Source organism: Coregonus lavaretus (genome assembly GCF_964263955.1).
Source record: "Coregonus lavaretus genome assembly, contig: SUPER_35_unloc_2, whole genome shotgun sequence".
Classification (NCBI taxonomy): Eukaryota; Metazoa; Chordata; class Actinopteri; order Salmoniformes; family Salmonidae; genus Coregonus; species Coregonus lavaretus.
Genome location: NW_028167180.1, coordinates 4,957,826 through 4,976,758, shown reverse-complemented (window position 1 = coordinate 4,976,758; position 18,933 = coordinate 4,957,826). Strand labels below are relative to the sequence as shown.

General features: G+C 43.6%; 1 protein-coding gene across 1 annotated transcript in view; it reads right to left on the bottom strand.

Moving 5' to 3' along the window:
- Positions 1–4,838: 4,838 nt before the first annotated feature.
- The window catches only part of LOC311110234 (uncharacterized protein), a gene marked incomplete at both ends in the record, with an annotated part of 91,386 nt that continues 77,291 nt past the window's right edge, over positions 4,839–18,933 (bottom strand). Inside the window, 3 exons of the mRNA XM_084188771.1 lie at positions 4,839–4,971; positions 5,559–5,668; positions 5,758–5,882. Coding sequence (XP_084044897.1) covers positions 4,839–4,971; positions 5,559–5,668; positions 5,758–5,882 — 368 coding nt within the window. The remainder of the gene's footprint in view (positions 4,972–5,558; positions 5,669–5,757; positions 5,883–18,933) is intronic.

The following is an 18,933-nucleotide window of genomic DNA, read 5'->3' as shown; positions in this document are numbered from 1 at the left end:
AGTATCTCATTGACTGGGAGGGCTATGGACCTGAGGAAAGGACCTGGGTGCCAGCTAGTCGGATTGTGGATAGGACTCTCATCACCGCCTTCCACCAACGGCATCCTGATCAACCTGCAATCCGTAGGGGCCGCCCCAGAGGGGTCCCTAACCGTCCTGCCCGCTCGGCTTCCTGTCCTGTGCCTGATCCTGTCTCGGGACCTGTCCCATCTCCCGACCACGGCCCTCCGGCTTCCTCCGAGGATGAGGACGTTCACTCGGACCGTTCGGAGGAGTTCTAGCCCTCCTCCGGCTCCCCTCCTCCCGCCCGGCGTGGTGTTGCTCTTGGGACTTCTGGGGCCGTCCCTTGGGGGGGGGGTTCTGTCATGAGTCTCTCACTCCACCGGGTTACCACCTTAATTTTCTTCCACTCTGCTCACCACTCTCTCTACTCAGCCTAACTAGCTCCACCTGTCCCTGCTCTGCTCTGCTCTAATTACTCTGCCAGCTGCGCTGCATTACCCACTACCTCTCCCAGTATTTAAAGCCCTGTCTTTCAGCTCTCCGGTGTCAGATCGTCTGCAAAGCTCACACCCGGAACCTGTTTGCTCGCGCTTCTGGCTCACCCTGGTTTTGTGACCCCGGACCTGCCTGATTTTTGGATACTCTTCTGCCCCAGGAGATCCAGACCTGCTTTCTGCCATAACGACTCCTGACTACTCTTCAATCCCGGTAACTCTGACCAGCCTTCTGCCTTGCTACTACGTATTTTGGATTTCCCTTGAACTGTACTGCTGCCTTGTTTCATTCCGCCCTGTTGTGTCTGTGTCTCCCCCCCCCCAGGACTTCTGGACCACCCACCACCGGCTTCATAGGACGCATCGCTGCCACTGGGGGGGGCACAGACCCAGCACATTGGACGGGATCCCTGTTACCCCTGGAGCCTTTATTCACTCCCTACTTCCCTTTTCCCTTAAGTTTTAATAAACTTTCTGGTGTGACGCAATTGTGGTCCTCTGGTCGTCTGTCTGAACCGTGACAGGATGCTCTACTCCGAAGTTCAAAACATAAAACTTCTGTTGTCCGGATTCTTTTGAGGCCCACTACAATCTTCATCTGCTCTTCAGAAATACAATGAATCAAAATAAGACCACTCCTGGTCACTCTGACAGACTCCACTTTTCCCAGCGCATACTTCACCATTTTTGACACCTCAAACGTGTTTCCCATATCCTTACTCAACAAACACATCCCAACAAGAAGCCATTCATTATCATTTACACACGTATCTTCCACTCCAGTTTTAGACAATTTCCTTTTTGTTCCAGTTTTCGATACTACTATTGTCCATTCAGAACATTCGTCTTCACCATATTTACTCGACGCGCTGCTTAATTCGAACTCACCATGTGTTACACCTGTGCTGGCTTGTCCATCTCATTAGTCGAAGGTGTTGGCCCAGTGATCCAGTTGTGTTGAGAGATGTGGAGGGTCAACACCTTTAGTTGGTGCTCCCTATTTGATTTCTATGAAAACATGCCTTTGTCTGATCTTCCCTGATTTCGTTTTGCTCCACTTTTTGGTTTGCTTCCTGTCTTTCAGTTTGGGTTTTTTCTTTTGTTTGGCTCTTCTTGGGCAATTTTAGTGGGCGCTCATGGTGGGTGTCTTCTAGGTTCCAGTTGTTGTTGCTAGTCAACTTCCAGTGGACATCTCCATGAGTGTTTTTCATAACCCCTCCTAAAAAGCACTGGTTTCTTTTTGGTTGTGGTCAGTGACTCTTTGTTAGTTCCCCTTCTATTTGATCTACGTTATTTGGCTTTCTTGCTGGGGAATATAAAAGTGGTTCTGGATTCTGGATGGCCAGATTGCTAGTAAGAATTACAAGAAACTGCCATGTGGGGAGTGGCTTGTTTCATCTTGTCATTCATACCATGTCTTGTTTTGAGGTGTTTTGACTGACTTCACATCAAAACTTACAGTGAGGGAAAAAAGTATTTGATCCCCTGCTGATTTTGTACGTTTGCCCACTGACAAAGACATGATCAGTCTATAATTTTAATGGTAGGTTTATTTGAACAGTGAGAGACAGAATAACAACAAAAAAATCCAGAAAAATGCATGTCAAAAATGTTATAAATTGATTTGCATTTTAATGAGGGAAATAAGTATTTGACCCCTCTGCAAAACATGACTAAGTACTTGGTGGCAAAACCCTTGGCCACCAGGTTTGCACACATCTCAGGAGGGATTTTGTCCCACTCGTCTTTGCAGATCTTCTCCAAGTCATTAAGGTTGAGGCTGACGTTTGGCAACTCGAACCTTCAGCTCCCTCCACAGATTTTCTATGGGATTAAGGTCTGGAGACTGGCTAGGCCACTCCAGGACCTTAATGTGCTTCTTCTTGAGCCACTCCTTTGTTGCCTTGGCCGTGTGTTTTATGTCATTGTCATGCTGGAATACCCATCCACGACCCATTTTCAATGCCCTGGCTGAGGGAAGGAGGTTCTCACCCAAGATTTGACGGAACATAGCCCTGTCCATCGTCCTTTGATGCAGTGAAGTTGTCCTGTCCCCTTAGCATGAAAACATCCCCAAAGCGTAATGTTTCCACCTCCATGTTTGATGTTGGGGATGGTGTTCTTGGGGTCATAGGCAGCATTCCTCCTCCTCCAAACACAGCGAGTTGAGTTGATGCCAAAGAGCTCGATTTTGGTCTCATCTGATCACAAGACTTTCACCCAGTTCTCCTCTGAATCATTCAGATGTTCATTGGGAAACTTCAGACAGGCCTGTATATGTGCTTTCTTGAGCAGGGGGACCTTGCGGGCGCTGCAAGATTTCAGTCCTTCACGGCGTAGTGTGTTACCAATTGTTTTCTTGGTGACTATGGTCCCAGCTGCCTTGAGATCATTGACAAGATCCTCCTGTGTAGTTCTGGGCTGATTCCTAACCGTTCTCATGATCATTGCAACTCCACGAGGTGAGATCTTGCGTGGAGCGCCAGGCCGAGGGAGATTGACAGGTCTGTTGTGTTTCTTCCATTTGCGAATAATCGCACCAACTGTTGTCACCTTCTCACCAAGCTGCTTGGCGATGGTCTTGTAGCCCATTCCCTGACATCCTTGGAGAGCTCTTTGGTCTTGGCCATGGTGGAGAGTTTGGAATCTGATTGATTGATCGCTTCTGTGGACAGGTGTCTTTTATACAGGTAACAAGCTGAGATTAGGAGCACTCCCTTTAAGAGTGTGCTCCTAATCTCAGCTCGTTACCTGTATAAAAGACACCTGGGAGCCAGAAATCTTTCTGATTGAGAGGGGGTCAAATACTTATTTCCCTTATTAAAATTTTTGTTATTCTGTCTCTCACTGTTCAAATAAACCTACCATTAAAATTATAGACTGATCACTTCTTTGTCAGTGGGCAAACATACAAAATCAGCAGGGGATCAAATACGTTTTTCCCTCACTGTATATGGGTAAAATGTGCTATCTAACCAACAACAGTAACGATGTACAGTACCAGTCAAAAGTTTGGACACCTACTCATTCAAGGGTTTATCTTTTTTTTTTACATTGTAGAATAATAGTGAAGACATCAAAACTATTAAATAACACATATGCAATCATGTAGTAACCAAAACAGTGTTAAACAAATAAAAACATATATATACATATTTTATATTTGAGATTCTTCAAATAGCCACCCTTTGCCTTGATGACAGCTTTGCACACTCTTGGCGGAATTGGTGGAATGGTATCAAACCCATGGTTTCTATGTGTTTGATGCCATTCTACTTGCTCTGTTCCAGCCATTATTACTAGCCGTCCACCCCTCAGCAGCCTCCACTGATGTATATACTTTTACATTAATCATACATGAATCTCACACACACCATGCCTAAGGCTGTCTCTCTGATATCTGAGGTCATTGCCACCTGTCCTACTGTAGTCAATGATTAGTCCCAGATAGTTTAGTAACAAAATCATAGACACTGTTTTCATAACTGATGGTGGTTTATGACCCAACCCTTCATTCTGGTGATGTCACTGCAAAGAGGTTAAAAAATATGAGTTTAAATGGAAACAGTAACATTCACACTCTATCCATAAGTGGCAGAGAAGTGTCTTGTCCTTCTAGATTCCATGTGAATATTAAATAAAGTATAAAACAGAGGTGTCTTGTCCTTCTAGATTCCATGTTAATATTAGATCAAGTATAAAACAGAGAGGTGTCTTGTCCTTCTAGATATCATGTTAGATAAAACAGAGTACAGAACAATAATGTACTAGACAGGAAGTGTCTTTAATCTAGGTTAAATTATTTATTAAAATAGCAGGACGTAGACATTGTTTATGTTCAGTATGATAAAAGCACAAGAAGCAAACATACAGTATATCTGAAACATATACAGTCATTTCAAATGTATTTAGTACTGTAAAACTTAACAGTAATTGATTGACAGCGGCTATTGAATGATATACCCCTATTATACAACTCATTGTTTGACATATTAATAAATGATTGTGTGTCAGCTTGTGTAGAGGACATGTGTCGGTCATGATTGGTTGCTCATGGTCACGTGATGAGGTAGCCCCGCCTGCAACTTCAAAATCAGTGTCTCGGCCCAAAAGGGAATTTCATCTAACTAAGAGGTTGTTTTCTCCCGTTGGAGACTCAGGTTCAGATCAGTGTGTGTGTGTGTGTGTGTGTGTGTGAGCGCGTGCGTCTGAATGTGTGTTTGTGTGTTTCTCTCCTACCTGTAGTTCATAGTACCATTCTACCAAATCACACCAGTCTTCAGACCATCATTAACATAAAGTAGATTAATCAGCAGTGCAGAGAAATTACCTATGAGAAGCTTATTTCTCACAGATCCATTGTTGTGAAAATGAACACTCATAATCCCTCCATACTTCATGGCCTGGTGACAGGTAAGAGATTTCCCCACAGTTCTCCACTCCACCACCATCAGGCTCTCCACTCCTCCAATAGCTGCAGTAGAAACAACAGAGTTAGACTGGCCACTCTCTCAGAACCTAGAGTATGAACAAAACAGAGAGTCAGTCCTACTCCTTACACTGTGGTCAGTGTTATTACAGCAGTAGTCTCTTACCGTGGGGTGGTCAGTGTTATTAGAGCAGTAGTCTCTTACCTTGGGGTGGTCAGTGTTATTAGAGCAGTAGTCTCTTACCTTGGGGTGGTCAGTGTTATTAGAGCAGTAGTCTCTTACCTTGGGGTGGTCAGTGTTATTATAGAGCAGTAGTCTCTTACCTTGGGGTGGTCAGTGTTATTAGAGCAGTAGTCTATTACCTTGGGGTGGTCAGTGTTATTAGAGCAGTAGTCTCTTACCTTGGGGTGGTCAGTGTTATTAGAGCAGTAGTCTCTTACCTTGGGGTGGTCAGTGGTGTGCCGTCCACCCATTTCCAGGTCCAGTGTTATTATAGAGCAGTAGTCTCTTACCTTGGGGTGTTCAGTGTTATTAGAGCAGTAGTCTCTTACCTTGGGGTGGTCAGTGTTATTAGAGCAGTAGTCTCTTACCTTGGGGTGGTCAGTGTTATTATAGAGCAGTAGTCTCTTACCTTGGGGTGGTCAGTGGGGTGCCGTCCACCCATTTCCAGGTCCCCTCAGTAACAGAGTCAGTCAGACCAATCCAGACATAAAGGACTGATTCAAACCCATTGATGAATGCCTGTTGTGGTGGCACAGAAAAAGCATTGTTAATAATACATGATAAATACAGTAGTTCTCTCTGTCTCTGTCTCTGTCTCTGTCTCTCACCTGTTCCTCTTCACTGTTAATGATCACCAGGTCTGCTCCTCTCTCCAGACAGTCCTGTCTACTCTCAGTCCAGGATTTCATCTCAGTAGAGAGATAGTAACATCTGCAGCCAAACCTTCTCCATCCTTCAGGACAGGACCCTAGAAGTTTGACATTTTTAATATCTTTGACACTCGAATGTTACAAAAAAGAATGTATGAAAAATAAAAAAAGGACATGACATAGAAAAGTTAAAATATTTAAATAAAATATTATAATAAACTCTTCCAATGAGCTGATTGAGATGTCACCTTGCAGCTTTAGGTAATAATTCAAATGTTCTGGGGATTTCACAGAGCAATTGTTTGTGTGAATTGCCTGTTTGCCTATAGCTTTTACACTGAACAAAAATATAAACGCAACATGCAACAATTTCAAAGATTCTACTTAGTTACAGTTTATAAGGCAATCAGTCAATATTTCCCCACTCCACATCAATGGCTGCGCAAAGTTGCTGGTTATTGGCGGGAGCTGGAACACGCTGTTGCACACGTCGATCCAGAGCATCACAAACATGCTCAATGGGTGACATGTCTGGTGAGTATTCAGGCCTTGGAAGAACTGGGACATTTTCAGATTCCAGGAATTGTGTACAGATCCTTGCTACATGCAGATGAGCTTCCCTGAGACGATTTCTGACAGTTTGCGCAGAAATTATTTGGTTGTGCATACCCACAGTTTCATCAGCTGTCTGGGTGGCAGGTGAAGAAGCCAGATGTGGAGGTCCTGACCTGGCATGGTTACACGTGGTCTGCGGTTGTGAGGCCATTTGGACGTACTGCCAAATTCACTAAAACGACATTGGAGGTGGCTTATGGTAGAGAAATGAACATTCAATTATCTGGCAACAGCTCTGGTCGACATTCTTGCAGTCACCATGCCAACTGCATGCTCCCTCAAGACATGTGAAGAGTCGTCGTCGTCGGGTGAGGTTGTGTCTCTCTCTGGCGGGAGGTAAGCTTGGCTTATATGGCTTATATACATAGTTTGGGCTTTGTCGAGTAAAGCTTAAACTATGTATTTAGATTGTAGTTAGGTATTGTAGGTAGTTATCGTGGGTTGTTGTATGTTAATTATTGTAGGTTAGTATTGTATTCGGCTGAGCCCGGTGAAGCACGAATCTAGCTAGCCCACTACCTGGACTAGCTAGCGGGTAGCTACTGGTAACTATTAGCAACTGTGGATAGTTGTTTCACGCCTGAGAGTACCTGTAATTACGCCAGCTAGCTGCCTACAATAATTACATAAAATAATGCCTACCATTCAGCTGTTTTTCTAACCTCATTCTTCTGAAGCGTTAACGTTAGGTAGTAAGTGGCTACTGTGCTTGAAATTTAGCTAGCTTGTTGCTACCTGGATAGCTACTAAACAATAGCTGGAACGACCTAGCGAACAGACGCGAACTGGCTGAGTCAATTCAGTGACTAGCTTTGCACTTGGCTAGCTAACAGTAGCTGCTAGGGGTAAGTTATAACCTACATTTGTGTTTTGTTTTTACATACTGGTAGCCAGAGTCGTTCAAGGGAATTCAGGACATGTGTGACTAGTTAACGTTAGCTTGGCTCTCTCTGTGTGTTCGTGCCGTGGGAGGAGGGGTTTCTTCTTTGTCTGAAAGCAATGGCTAGCTAGTATGCTAACTATTCTAGCTTTCTAGCTAACCCTCCAGTCCCTCTACTTCTTGGCGCTGACGGAAACATGGATTACCACAGAAAACACTGCTACTCCTACTGCTCTCTCCTCGTCTGACCATCTGTTCTCGCATACCCCGAGAGCATCTGGTCAGCGGGGTGGTGGCACAGGAATCCTCATCTCTCCCAAGTGGACATTCTCTCTTTTTCCCCTGACCCATCTGTCTATCTCCTCATTTGAATTCCATGCTGTCACAGTCACTAGCCCATTCAAGCTTAACATCCTTGTCATTTATCACCCTCCAGGTTCCCTTGGAGAGTTCATTAATGAGCTTGACGCCTTGATAAGTTCCTTTCCCTCACAGTTCTGGGTGACTTCAACCTCCCTACGTCTACCTTTGACTCATTTCTCTCTGCCTCCTTTCCACTCCTCTCCTCTTTTGACCTCACCCTCTCACCGTCCCCCCCTACTCACAAGGCAGGCAATACGCTTGACCTCATCTTTACTAGATGCTGTTCTTCTACTAATCTCACTGCAACTCCCCTCCATGTCTTCGACCACTACTTTGTATCCTTTTCTCTCTCGCTCTCCTCCAACACTACTCACTCTGCCCCTACTCAGATGGTAATGCGCCGTCGCAACCTTCGCTCTCTCTCCCGCTACTCTCTCCTCTTCCATCCTATCATCTCTTCCCTCTGCTCAATCCTTCTCCCTCCAATCTCCTGATTCTGCCTCCTCAACCCTCCTCTCCTCCCTTTCTGCATCCTTTGACTCTCTATGTCCCCTATTCTCCCGGCCGGCTCGGTCCTCCCCTTCTGCTCCGTGGCTTGATGACTCATTGCGAGCTCACAGAACAGGGCTCCGGGCAGCCGAGCGGAAATGGAGGAAAACTAGACTCCCTGCGGACCTGGCATCTTTTCACCCCCTCCTCTCTACATTTTCTTCATCTGTTTCTGCTGCTAAAACCACTTTCTACCACTCTAAATTCCAAGCATCTGCCTCTGACCCTAGAAAGCTCTTTGCCACTTTCTCCTCCCTGCTGAATCCTCCTCCCCCTCCCTCTCTGTGGATGACTTCGTCAACCATTTTGAAAAGAAGGTTGACGACATCCAATCCTCGTTTGTTAAGTCAAATGACACTGCTGGTCCTGCTCACACTGCCCTACCCTATGCTTTGACTTCTTTCTCCCCTCTCTCTCCAGATAAAATCTTGCAACTTGTGAAGGCTGGCCGCCCAACAACCTGCCCACTTGACCCTATCCCCTCCTCTCTTCTCCAGACCATCTCCGGTGACCTTCTCCCTTACCTCACCTTGCTCATCAACTCATCCTTGACCACTGGCTATGTCCCTTCTGTCTTCAAGAGAGCGAGAGTGCAAAGAGTGCAAAGAGCCTTGGCGTGACCCTGGACAACACCCTGTCATTCTCCGCTAACATCAAGGCGGTGACCCGATCCTGTAGGTTCATGCTCTACAACATTCGGAGAGTACGACCCTGCCTTACACAGGAAGCGGCACAGGTCCTTATCCAGGCACTTGTCAAATCCTGTCTGGATTACTGCAACTCGCTGTTGGCTGGGCTCCCTGCCTGTGCCATTAAACCCCTACAACTCATCCAGAATGCCGCAGCCTGTCTGGTGTTCAACCTTCCCAAGTTCTCTCACGTCACCCCGCTCCTCCACACACTCCACTGGCTTTCAGTTGAAGCTCGCATCTGCTACAAGACCATGGTGCTTGCCTACGGAGCTGTGAGGGGAACGGCACCTCCGTATCTTCAGGCTCTGATCGGTCCCTACATCCAAACGAGGGCATTGCGTTCATCCACCTCTGGCCTGCTGGCCCCCCTACCTCTGCGGAAGCACAGTTCCCGCTCAGCCCAGTCAAAACTGTTCGCTCCTCTGGCACCCCAATGGTGGAACAAGATCCCTCACGACGCCAGGACAGCGGAGTCACTCACCACCTTCCGGAGACACTTGAAACCCCACCTCTTTAAGGAATATATGGGATAGGATGAAGTAATCCTTCTAACCCCCCTTACACCACCCCCCAAAATGTTTTTTTTAAATATATATATATATTGTAAAGTGGTTATCCCACTGGCTTAAGGTGAATGCACCAATTTGTAAGTCGCTCTGGATAAGAGCGTCTGCTAAATGACGTAAATGTAAAGTGACATGTATGGCATTGTGTAGTGGACAAAACTGCACATTATAGAGTGGCCTTTTATTGTCCCCAACACAAGGTGCACCTGTGTAATTATCATGCTGTTTAATCAGCATCTTGATATGCCACACCTGTCAGGTGGATGGATTATCTTGGCAAAAGAGAAATGCTCACTAACAGTGATGTAAACAAATTTGTACATACAGAACATTTCTGGGATCTTTTATTTCAGCTCATGAAACATGGGACCAACACTTTACATGTTGCGTTTATATATTTTTTTCTTCAGTGTATGTGTGACATTTTCACATTAAATGTAACTTTTGCAACTACTATTTAATCACACATTCAATAAGTGAGTAGCTTTGCACGAGCCTTGGCTTGAGAGAGTCCGGAACAGCTCATAGGATCTAGGCTCCTGCTCCTGTTTCTGTAGCGTGACCATAGTCACCAAGAAAACAATTGGTAACACACTACGCCGTGAAGGACTGAAATCCTGCAGCGCCCGCAAGGTCCCCCTGCTCAAGAAAGCACATATACAGGCCCGTCTGAAGTTTGCCAATGAACATCTGAATGATTCAGAGGAGAACTGGGTGAAAGTGTTGTGGTCAGATGAGACCAAAATGGAGCTCTTTGGCATCAACTCAACTCGCCGTGTTTGGAGGAGGAGGAATGCTGCCTATGACCCCAAGAACACCATCTCCACCGTCAAACATGGAGGTGGAAACATTATGCTTTGGGGGTGTTTTTCTGCTAAGGGGACAGGATAACTTCACCGCATCAAAGGGACGATGGACTGGGCCATGTACCGTCAAATCTTGGGTGAGAACCTCCTTCCCTCAGCCAGGGCATTGAAAATGGGTCGTGGATGGGTATTCCAGCATGACAATGACCCAAAACACACGGCCAAGGCAACAAAGGAGTGGCTCAAGAAGAAGCACATTAAGGTCCTGGAGTGGCCTAGCCAGTCTCCAGACCTTAATCCCATAGAATATCTGTGGAGTGAGCTGAAGGTTCGAGTTGCCAAACATCAGCCTCGAAACCTTACTGACTTGGAGAAGATCTGCAAAGAGGAGTGGGACAAAATCCCTCCTGAGATGTGTGCAAACCTGGTGGCCAACTACAAGAAGCGTCTGACCTCTGTGATTGCCAACAAGGGTTTTTCCACCAAGTACTAAGTCATGTTTTGCAGAGGGGTCAAATACTTATTTCCCTCATTAAAATGCAAATCAATTTATAACATTTTGACATGCGTTTTTCTGGATTTTGTTGTTGTTATTCTGTCTCTCACTGTTCAAATAAACATACCATTAAAATTATAGACTGATCATGTCTTTGTCAGTGGGCAAACACACAAAATCAGCAGGGGATCAAATACTTTTTTCCCTCACTGTAACAGAAACTCAGATTTGTTGTGTGCAAAAATATGTGAACCCCTTCAGTCAATAGCTGGTGGCACCTCCTTTAGCAGCGATAACTTGGACTAAACGTCTCCTATAGCCAGTAATTAGTCTCTGACATCTCATTTGAGGGATTTTTGCGCACTCCTCCTTACTCAGCATCTCGATTGGATTTACATTTTATATTTTAGTCATTTAGGTCAGGACTTTGACTTGGCCAATCCAAAACACAAATCTTCTTTCTCTTGAGCCATTGTTTGGTAGATTTGCTTTTATGCTTTGGGTCGTTGTCTTGTTGGAAGATCCATTTTCGGCCCAGCTTTAGATCCTTGACTGATGGCCTGACCTTCTGTTCAAGAATCTCCTGGTATACCTCAGAATTCATGGTTCCCTTAATGATGTGGAGTCGTCCAGGTCCAGAGGAGGAAAAGCAGCCCCATATCATGACATTCCCACCACCATGCTTGACCGTTGGGTTAAGGTTATTTTAGTGGTAGGAGGTGTTGGGTTTTCACCAAACATCGCGGGGTGTTGATTGTGACCAAAAAGGTCAATTCTGGACTTGTCGGTCCAGAGAATGGACTTCCAGAAACCTTCAGGTTTGTCCAAGTGGTCCATGGCAAAGTTAAGATGGGCAGTTTGGTTCTTTGTTGACAGCAGAGGCTTCTTCCTAACAACCCTCCCATGAATGGCATTTCGATTCAGTATTCTTATTGTTGAAGCATGCACAGTTATCTGAGAAGCAGCAAGGGAGGTATGCAAATCTCTAAGATGTTTGGGTTGGCTTTTACCTGATTTATGATTGTTCTTGTGGACCTTGGGGATAAGTCCATCCACTCCTAGGCCGAGTTGCTGTCATGTTAAATGCTCTCCATTTGTAAATGATTTGCCTCAGTGGACTGATGGAGCTCAAATCTTTTTTAGATTATTTTATAGCCTTCCCCAGACTAATGTGCTCTCACTACCCTCGTCCTGATGTCCTCTGAGATCTCCTTTCCTCTCGGCATGGAGTGCTTTGCATTCACCTGGATGAGTAACACCAAACTGACCAGGTTTCTATTTATCAGAAACCCGCCCAAACGCTTTCCTAATGATCTCTCCTTTGATTGGTTCATTTGGTTGCTAATTATTTACCCACCTGATTCTACTTACCTACTTGATTTAACCAATGCAACTTGGGGTTCACTTATTTTTGCACCTGCACTAATTCCTTTTAAATCGTGTTTTTCTACTACAGGCATGATTTCCTCTACACCAACATATGGTATTGGGAAATATAAACCTGTTATGTCAGATAAAAAAAGACTGGTTCTGATTAAATGAAGATTTCATAGTAAAAACAGAAAAATCTGTAATTGCACAAGGGGTTCACATACTTTCAAGCAGCACTGTATGTCTTGTGTCTGTGTAGTTGTGCATATACCTTCGCACTTTCTCCACATTTTGTTACGTTACAGCCTTATTCTAAAATGTGTTAAATTGTTTTTTTTTACCTCATCAATCTACACACAATACCCCATACAGTGGGGAAAAAAAGTATTTAGTCAGCCACCAATTGTGCAAGTTCTCCCACTTAAAAAGATGAGAGAGGCCTGTAATTTTCATCATAGGTACACGTCAACTATGACAGACAAAATGAGAATTTTTTTTCCAGAAAATCACATTGTAGGATTTTTAATGCATTTATTTGCAAATTATGGTGGAAAATAAGTATTTGGTCAATAACAAAAGTTTCTCAATACTTTGTTATATACCCTTTGTTGGCAATGACACAGGTCAAACGTTTTCTGTAAGTCTTCACAAGTTTTTCACACACTGTTGCTGGTATTTTGGCCCATTCCTCCATGCAGATCTCCTCTAGAGCAGTGATGTTTTGGGGCTGTCGCTGGGCAACACGGACTTTCAACTCCCTCCAAAGATTTTCTATGGGGTTGAGATCTGGAGACGGGCTAGGCCACTCCAGGACCTTGAAATGCTTCTTACAAAGCCACTCCTTCGTTTTCCGGGCGGTGTGTTTGGGATCATTGTCATGCTGAAAGACCCAGCCACATTTCATCTTCAATGCCCTTGCTGATGGAAGGAGGTTTTCACTCAAAATCTCACGATACATGGCCCCATTCATTCTTTCCTTTACACGGATCAGTCATCCTGGTCCCTTTGCAGAAAAACAGCCCCAAAGCATGATGTTTCCACCCCCATGCTTCACAGTAGGTATGGTGTTCTTTGGATGCAACTTTGTCCTCCAAACACGACAACTTGAGTTTTTACCAAAAAGTTATATTTTGGTTTCATCTGACCATATGACATTCTCCCAATCCTCTTCTGGATCATCCAAATGCACTCTAGCAAACTTCAGACGGGCCTGGACATGTACTAGCTTAAGCAGGGGGACACGTCTGCCACTGCAGGATTTGAGTCCCTGGCGGCGTAGTGTGTTACTGATGGTAGGCTTTGTTACTTTGGTCCCAGCTCTCTGCAGGTCATTCACTAGGTCCCCCCGTGTGGTTCTGGGATTTTTGCTCACCGTTCTTGCGATCATTTTGACCCCACGGGGTGAGATCTTGCGTGGAGCCCCAGATCGACGGAGATTATCAGTGGTCTTGTATGTCTTCCATTTCCTAATAATTGCTCCCACAGTTGATTTCTTCAAACCAAGCTGCTTACCTATTGCAGATTCAGTCTTTCCAGCCTGGTGCACGTCTACAATTTTGTTTCTGGTGTCCTTTGACAGCTCTTTGGTCTTGGCCATAGTGGAGTTTGGAGTGTAACTGTTTGAGGTTGTGGACAGGTGTCTTTTATACTGATAACAAGTTCAAACGGGTGCCATTAATACAGGTAACGAGTGGAGGACAGAGGAGCCTCTAAAAGAAGAAGTTACAGGTCTTAGAGAGCCAGAAATCTTGCTTGTTTGTAGGTGACCAAATACTTATTTTCCACCATCATTTGCAAATAAATTCATTAAAAATCCAACAATGTGATTTTCTGGATATTTCTTTTCTCAATTTGTCTGTCATAGTTGAAGTGTACCTATGATGAAAATTACAGGCCTCTCTCATCTTTTTAAGTGGGAGAACTTGCACAGTTGGTGGCTGACTAAATACATTTTTTCCCCACAGTAAATGACAAAAGGGAAGACATTTTTTTTTTAGACATTTTTTCTAATTGATTTAAAATAAAAAACAGAAATATCACATTTACATAAGTATTCACACCCTTTACTCAGTATTTTGTTGAAGCACCTTTGGCAGCGATTACAGCCTTGAGTCTTTGTAGTGTATTAGGATTATGTCTTTGTTAATGTTTTTCATGAAGAAATGGAATGTTGTTTATGTTAGTTCAAAAGTAGCCAGTTGTAGGGTGACGCCCCAGGGGAGACAGGTGATTGGACAGCAGAGGGAGCAACCCATATTTTTACATTGTTTATAAGTATATGCTGGAGGCAGGGGGTGTTAGAAACAGACAGATTAGTTTGGGACGCTGTTTCTCCAGCATATACTTATGCTGACATCTTGTGATATGAATAAAACTTCTAATCAAAGTGCAGTCTAAGCGGACTCTTTGTTTGACAGCAATAACCACCAGCATCCCACTTCTGACACGATAGACGACAAATGGAGGCTCCGCTGAGATACTGACTGCATCGTTCTTGGTTCCCTTCCTGAGTCGCGAGTTGACTACCGCTCAAGCCGGCTTTAAAGTGAGATTTCTCACACAATTTGGGCATTAGTTGTTTCGATGGCTCATTGAGGGGAATTGGAATGGTGTACCGTTAAAATTACTTAGGTTTGTGCTGGGGTGGTCTTATTGCGGTCGACTAAGGGTCTGTAATAATTATTCTAAAATTTGGTTGCATTGGTAAACGGCGTAAATAATAGGAAGTCTAGAGCAATCGATGGTAGTAAATGAGGCAGATACAAGGCAGATGTGAAAGGTAGATATACATATATGATTTTAGAGCATTGCAGGATTTGGCAAGCCCTCAAAACGAGGCGACCGCATGGTGGGCCATAAATCCTGGTAACGCGTTAGGGGTTTCAGGTCAGTCAGTCTTGGACTGGGGTTTGGTTATAGATTTATTGTAAGTTGCTTGCCCATCTTCTATCCGACGGGGTATCTGCTTGGGGTACCGCTCATAAATATCCATACTCACGGCAGAATAAAGTTAGAAACATAGAAAAATAAATTTAAGGCGCAATACAGGGTTTTGTTACATGTTGCACGCCACATGATAAATGCTTATGCTAAATGCTGATGCTAAATGCTGGTTGTGTGTCATGCCACATTGTACATAAAAGCTAATGCTAATGCTAGATGCTAATTGTGTTGCGTGCTACATGCTAACGTATGACCGTAGAGGTCCACTGCGATGGAATAAAGCCTCTTAAATTATGTTTGTGTGTGTGTGAGCTCTGTTAAGTGTTATTGTTTGACTATAAGTGTAAAAGAGAGGGGCTGGGGTAGAATGCTGGCGTTCTATTGTTTGGAAATCATATCGTTAAATGTATTTGCGCATGCGTTTAATTTTACGACACTACACTACAAAACGGGGGAGTTTACGGCACGAGATTATGAGACGTTTTGTTTTACGGCACTAGACTAGAACACGTTGTTTGCTAAAACTACAACACGGGATTGTGGGTAAATGGGTCATATTTCTGTTAGACTGGGCTGCAGGGGGAGACAGAGAAACACACAGAAAAAGGGGAGATTTGGACACGAATCTTCTAGTAGTTAAAGCGGCTGTGGTTTGAAATTGAAACTATTTGTTAGGATGTAGTGAATTTATAAATTAGATATATGTTGACGGATTATAATAAATTAAATTAAATGACGGATTAAAATAAATAAAAATGTTATTGAGCTATTTAGTCCTGAGTTAAGTCTTAGAGCGAATATGAGTGGGGGAATATTGAATGTGTATAACTCAGTGTATAAACTTTAAAGGCTTGTCTGTCCCTTTTTGTTCCCTTGTCATATGAGAGGCGATAGGATGAGAGGAGTGTCAGAGGAGAAAGAGAGGAGGGGCTGACTGACGTGACAAGGTGTGACGCGGCAGAGGATCAGATATCAGGCTAGTTTACAAAATCTTCCCCTACAGGATATTTGATGTTATGACAATTTCGCAGACGCTTGGCAACAGACTGATCATTTGAATAAAATTTGCATTTTGGAGTCACTGTGCATCCCTGGGCTGGATTAGGGGTTCGGTTGGAAATCAAGTACTGACATTATTCTGTGAAATTAAGATACTTGGGTGCATATTAAACAATGGAATTTATGAGTATTGTAGGGTTGTAGGATTGGAAGTCTTTGGTTTTTGGGATTGCTGTGAAGTTGACTACTTGTATTTACTGTCCGGATGGGTTGTGGTAAGATAGCCACTAATTGATAAATTGGTAAGATAGGATATAGAAATAAAAAATTGGTTTTAATTATTCATAATTGTTAATTGATTTTTTAATTGATTTTTTATTTTAATTAGAAATATTTTTTGAATAAAAATTGTAATTGAATTTTTTAATATTCATATTTTTATTGATTTATTTTTATTGATTTATTTTCTTTTGGGGGGGGGGTTGTTTAGGTTATATTAATAATTAAAGGGGGGAAGCCATAGGCTATATAGTCTAAAATAAAATGTTTCACAATAAAGGAATATAAAGAGTAGTTACAATGGGGAGAAAGGACAGCAAGGCTATGAAAGTCATTACACCGGTGGATATAGTTGAAAATAGTAATCCTTTAGTTAAGGGTATTGCGAGGTTATCCGGCAAATGGAACAAATGTTGGCCTGACATTGAACAACCATGGCCAGTGGAAGGGACTCTTAACCCTGACGTCATCAACATCATGAAAGTGCTTCTGTCAATTTACAAGGCAGATCAAAAGAAGGGAAAACAAAAGGAACGACGTAAAGAAAAGAGACAAAGGGAGCTGGGTGTTCTTAAGCTGTTTGAAGATGAAGGACAAAAACTGATGAAAGATACCAACGATAAGAGAAGCAAAGGTATAGAGAAAAGGCTAAAGGAAGAGAAGTCGACAGAAAAACTAAGGGCAGAAGTCAGTATACCTTTCTCACATACGGATTCAGCGAAAAGACCCCCACCTTATGAGAAGGAAGTAGAGCTTAGGGATGCTTATCCTCAGCTTCCAGTGATCCTCCAGCAGGGTGATTATTGCATCAGAGATGAAGATGAACGAATAATAGAGAGAGGACAAGCAGAAACGACCATAAAAATGCATCCAAACTCCAAAAGTAAAAAGAAAACGAGATGTCTGGAAACTAAGGGTGGAATGAGGTTAAGTAGGATGAAACTGGATGAGGACGATGATGATCAGAGTGATTCAGAGGAGATCATGGGTGGATATGATCCTGTGATCAAACGGAGGTTGGCCAGAATGGAGAGAAGGGGTGAGGAAGGTTTGAAGAAGAAGGATACAATATATTCTAGTTCTGATGAAAGCAAAGATGAAGAAAGCGATAAAGAGGAGACTAAAGGTGCTGTGTATTCAAAAGGAGTTTATCCTACAAGGACTGGCACAGAAGAAATAGAAGGAGATATAGACCGATGCTTATCAGACCTGGAGAACGCGAGGACTTTAGGAGAGGTAAGAGAGCTAGAGGAAGAACTCAAGATGCTGAGGATACAGAAGGAGAAACTGCGGAAAAAAGAATCCAAAGAAGTTGAGGGAAAATATGCATTAAGGCCAAGGAAAGAGGCCACGAGTAAAATGACACCAGTTATCATTCGAGGTCAAAACTTAGAATATAAGCCGTTGCAAAATACCGATATGTCAAATATACTTGAGAAGCTGCCTATTCTTCAAAATGGGGCCTATCCTTGGATTTCGAAATTGGAAGAAATTACGGTGGGAACACAGTCAGCCATAGGAGACGTTAAGAGACTTTTGGCTAATCTCATTGGGATTCCAGATATGGAAGAAGTCTTTCAGAGAGCTGGACTCATTAGATATGTAGGGACTGCAGTGAACGATCCTGAATTGTTGGCTGCAAGTAGGAATCGTCTGTGGAGAGCATTGAAAGATACATTTCCAACAAATGTGCATCCTGATAATATTCTGATTGACCCAGTAGGACAACAAGAAAATCCGAGAGCCTATGTGTCAAGAGTTCATCAAGTTTGGAGAAATATTACTGGAAATGATCCAGATGTGAGTCAAATTGAGCAGTCAATTTTGAGAGCTAAACTGCAAATGGGACTGCCCTCACCAGTAAGGAGCAAACTGGCAGAAGTGGTTGGACTTGGAAGCATGACAAAAGGTGTCTATACCGATCATATAGCCCATCAAGTGGATCTGTACAGGAAAAAGGAACACAACCAGAAAGAACAGGACGAAGAAACTCTCAGAAAACTAAATCAGATACAACTTGGGGAGAATAAGAAGGAGAAGAAACAAGCTTTGGTTATGCAGAATCAGTGTGCACCAAATCAACAATCACTGCCACAGCTTCAACCAGAACTGTTCCAACCGCAATTGTACCAGCCACCAATGGGGGTACCAGTTGTTTCATATCCACAGCCAATTTCTGGACAGACACAGAATTGGAGAGGAAGAGGATGAGAAGACTTAGAAAGAGGAAGATTTAAGTCATCCTTCCAGCAACTTTCAGAAGCATGTTATAATTGTGGACAGGTTGGTCACTTTGCCTGTGGGTGCAATAAGTCAGGAGGAAACATCCGAGGGAATTTCAGAGGAAGATACAGGGGCCAGTCAAGATCATCTGGAGGACCGGTGAACCCCTACAGGGGTCCGGAGCAAGGATTCTAGAGGTGCCTAGATGATCCGAAAGGGGGGTGTCAGCTGGTAGCATCAGGACCGGAAAAGGTTCCAACAATTGAGGTGAAAATAAACAACCGACCATTGGAAGTGATGGCGGATAGCGGAGCTGCGTTCACCTGTGTTCGGCCTGAAGATGCTACACATC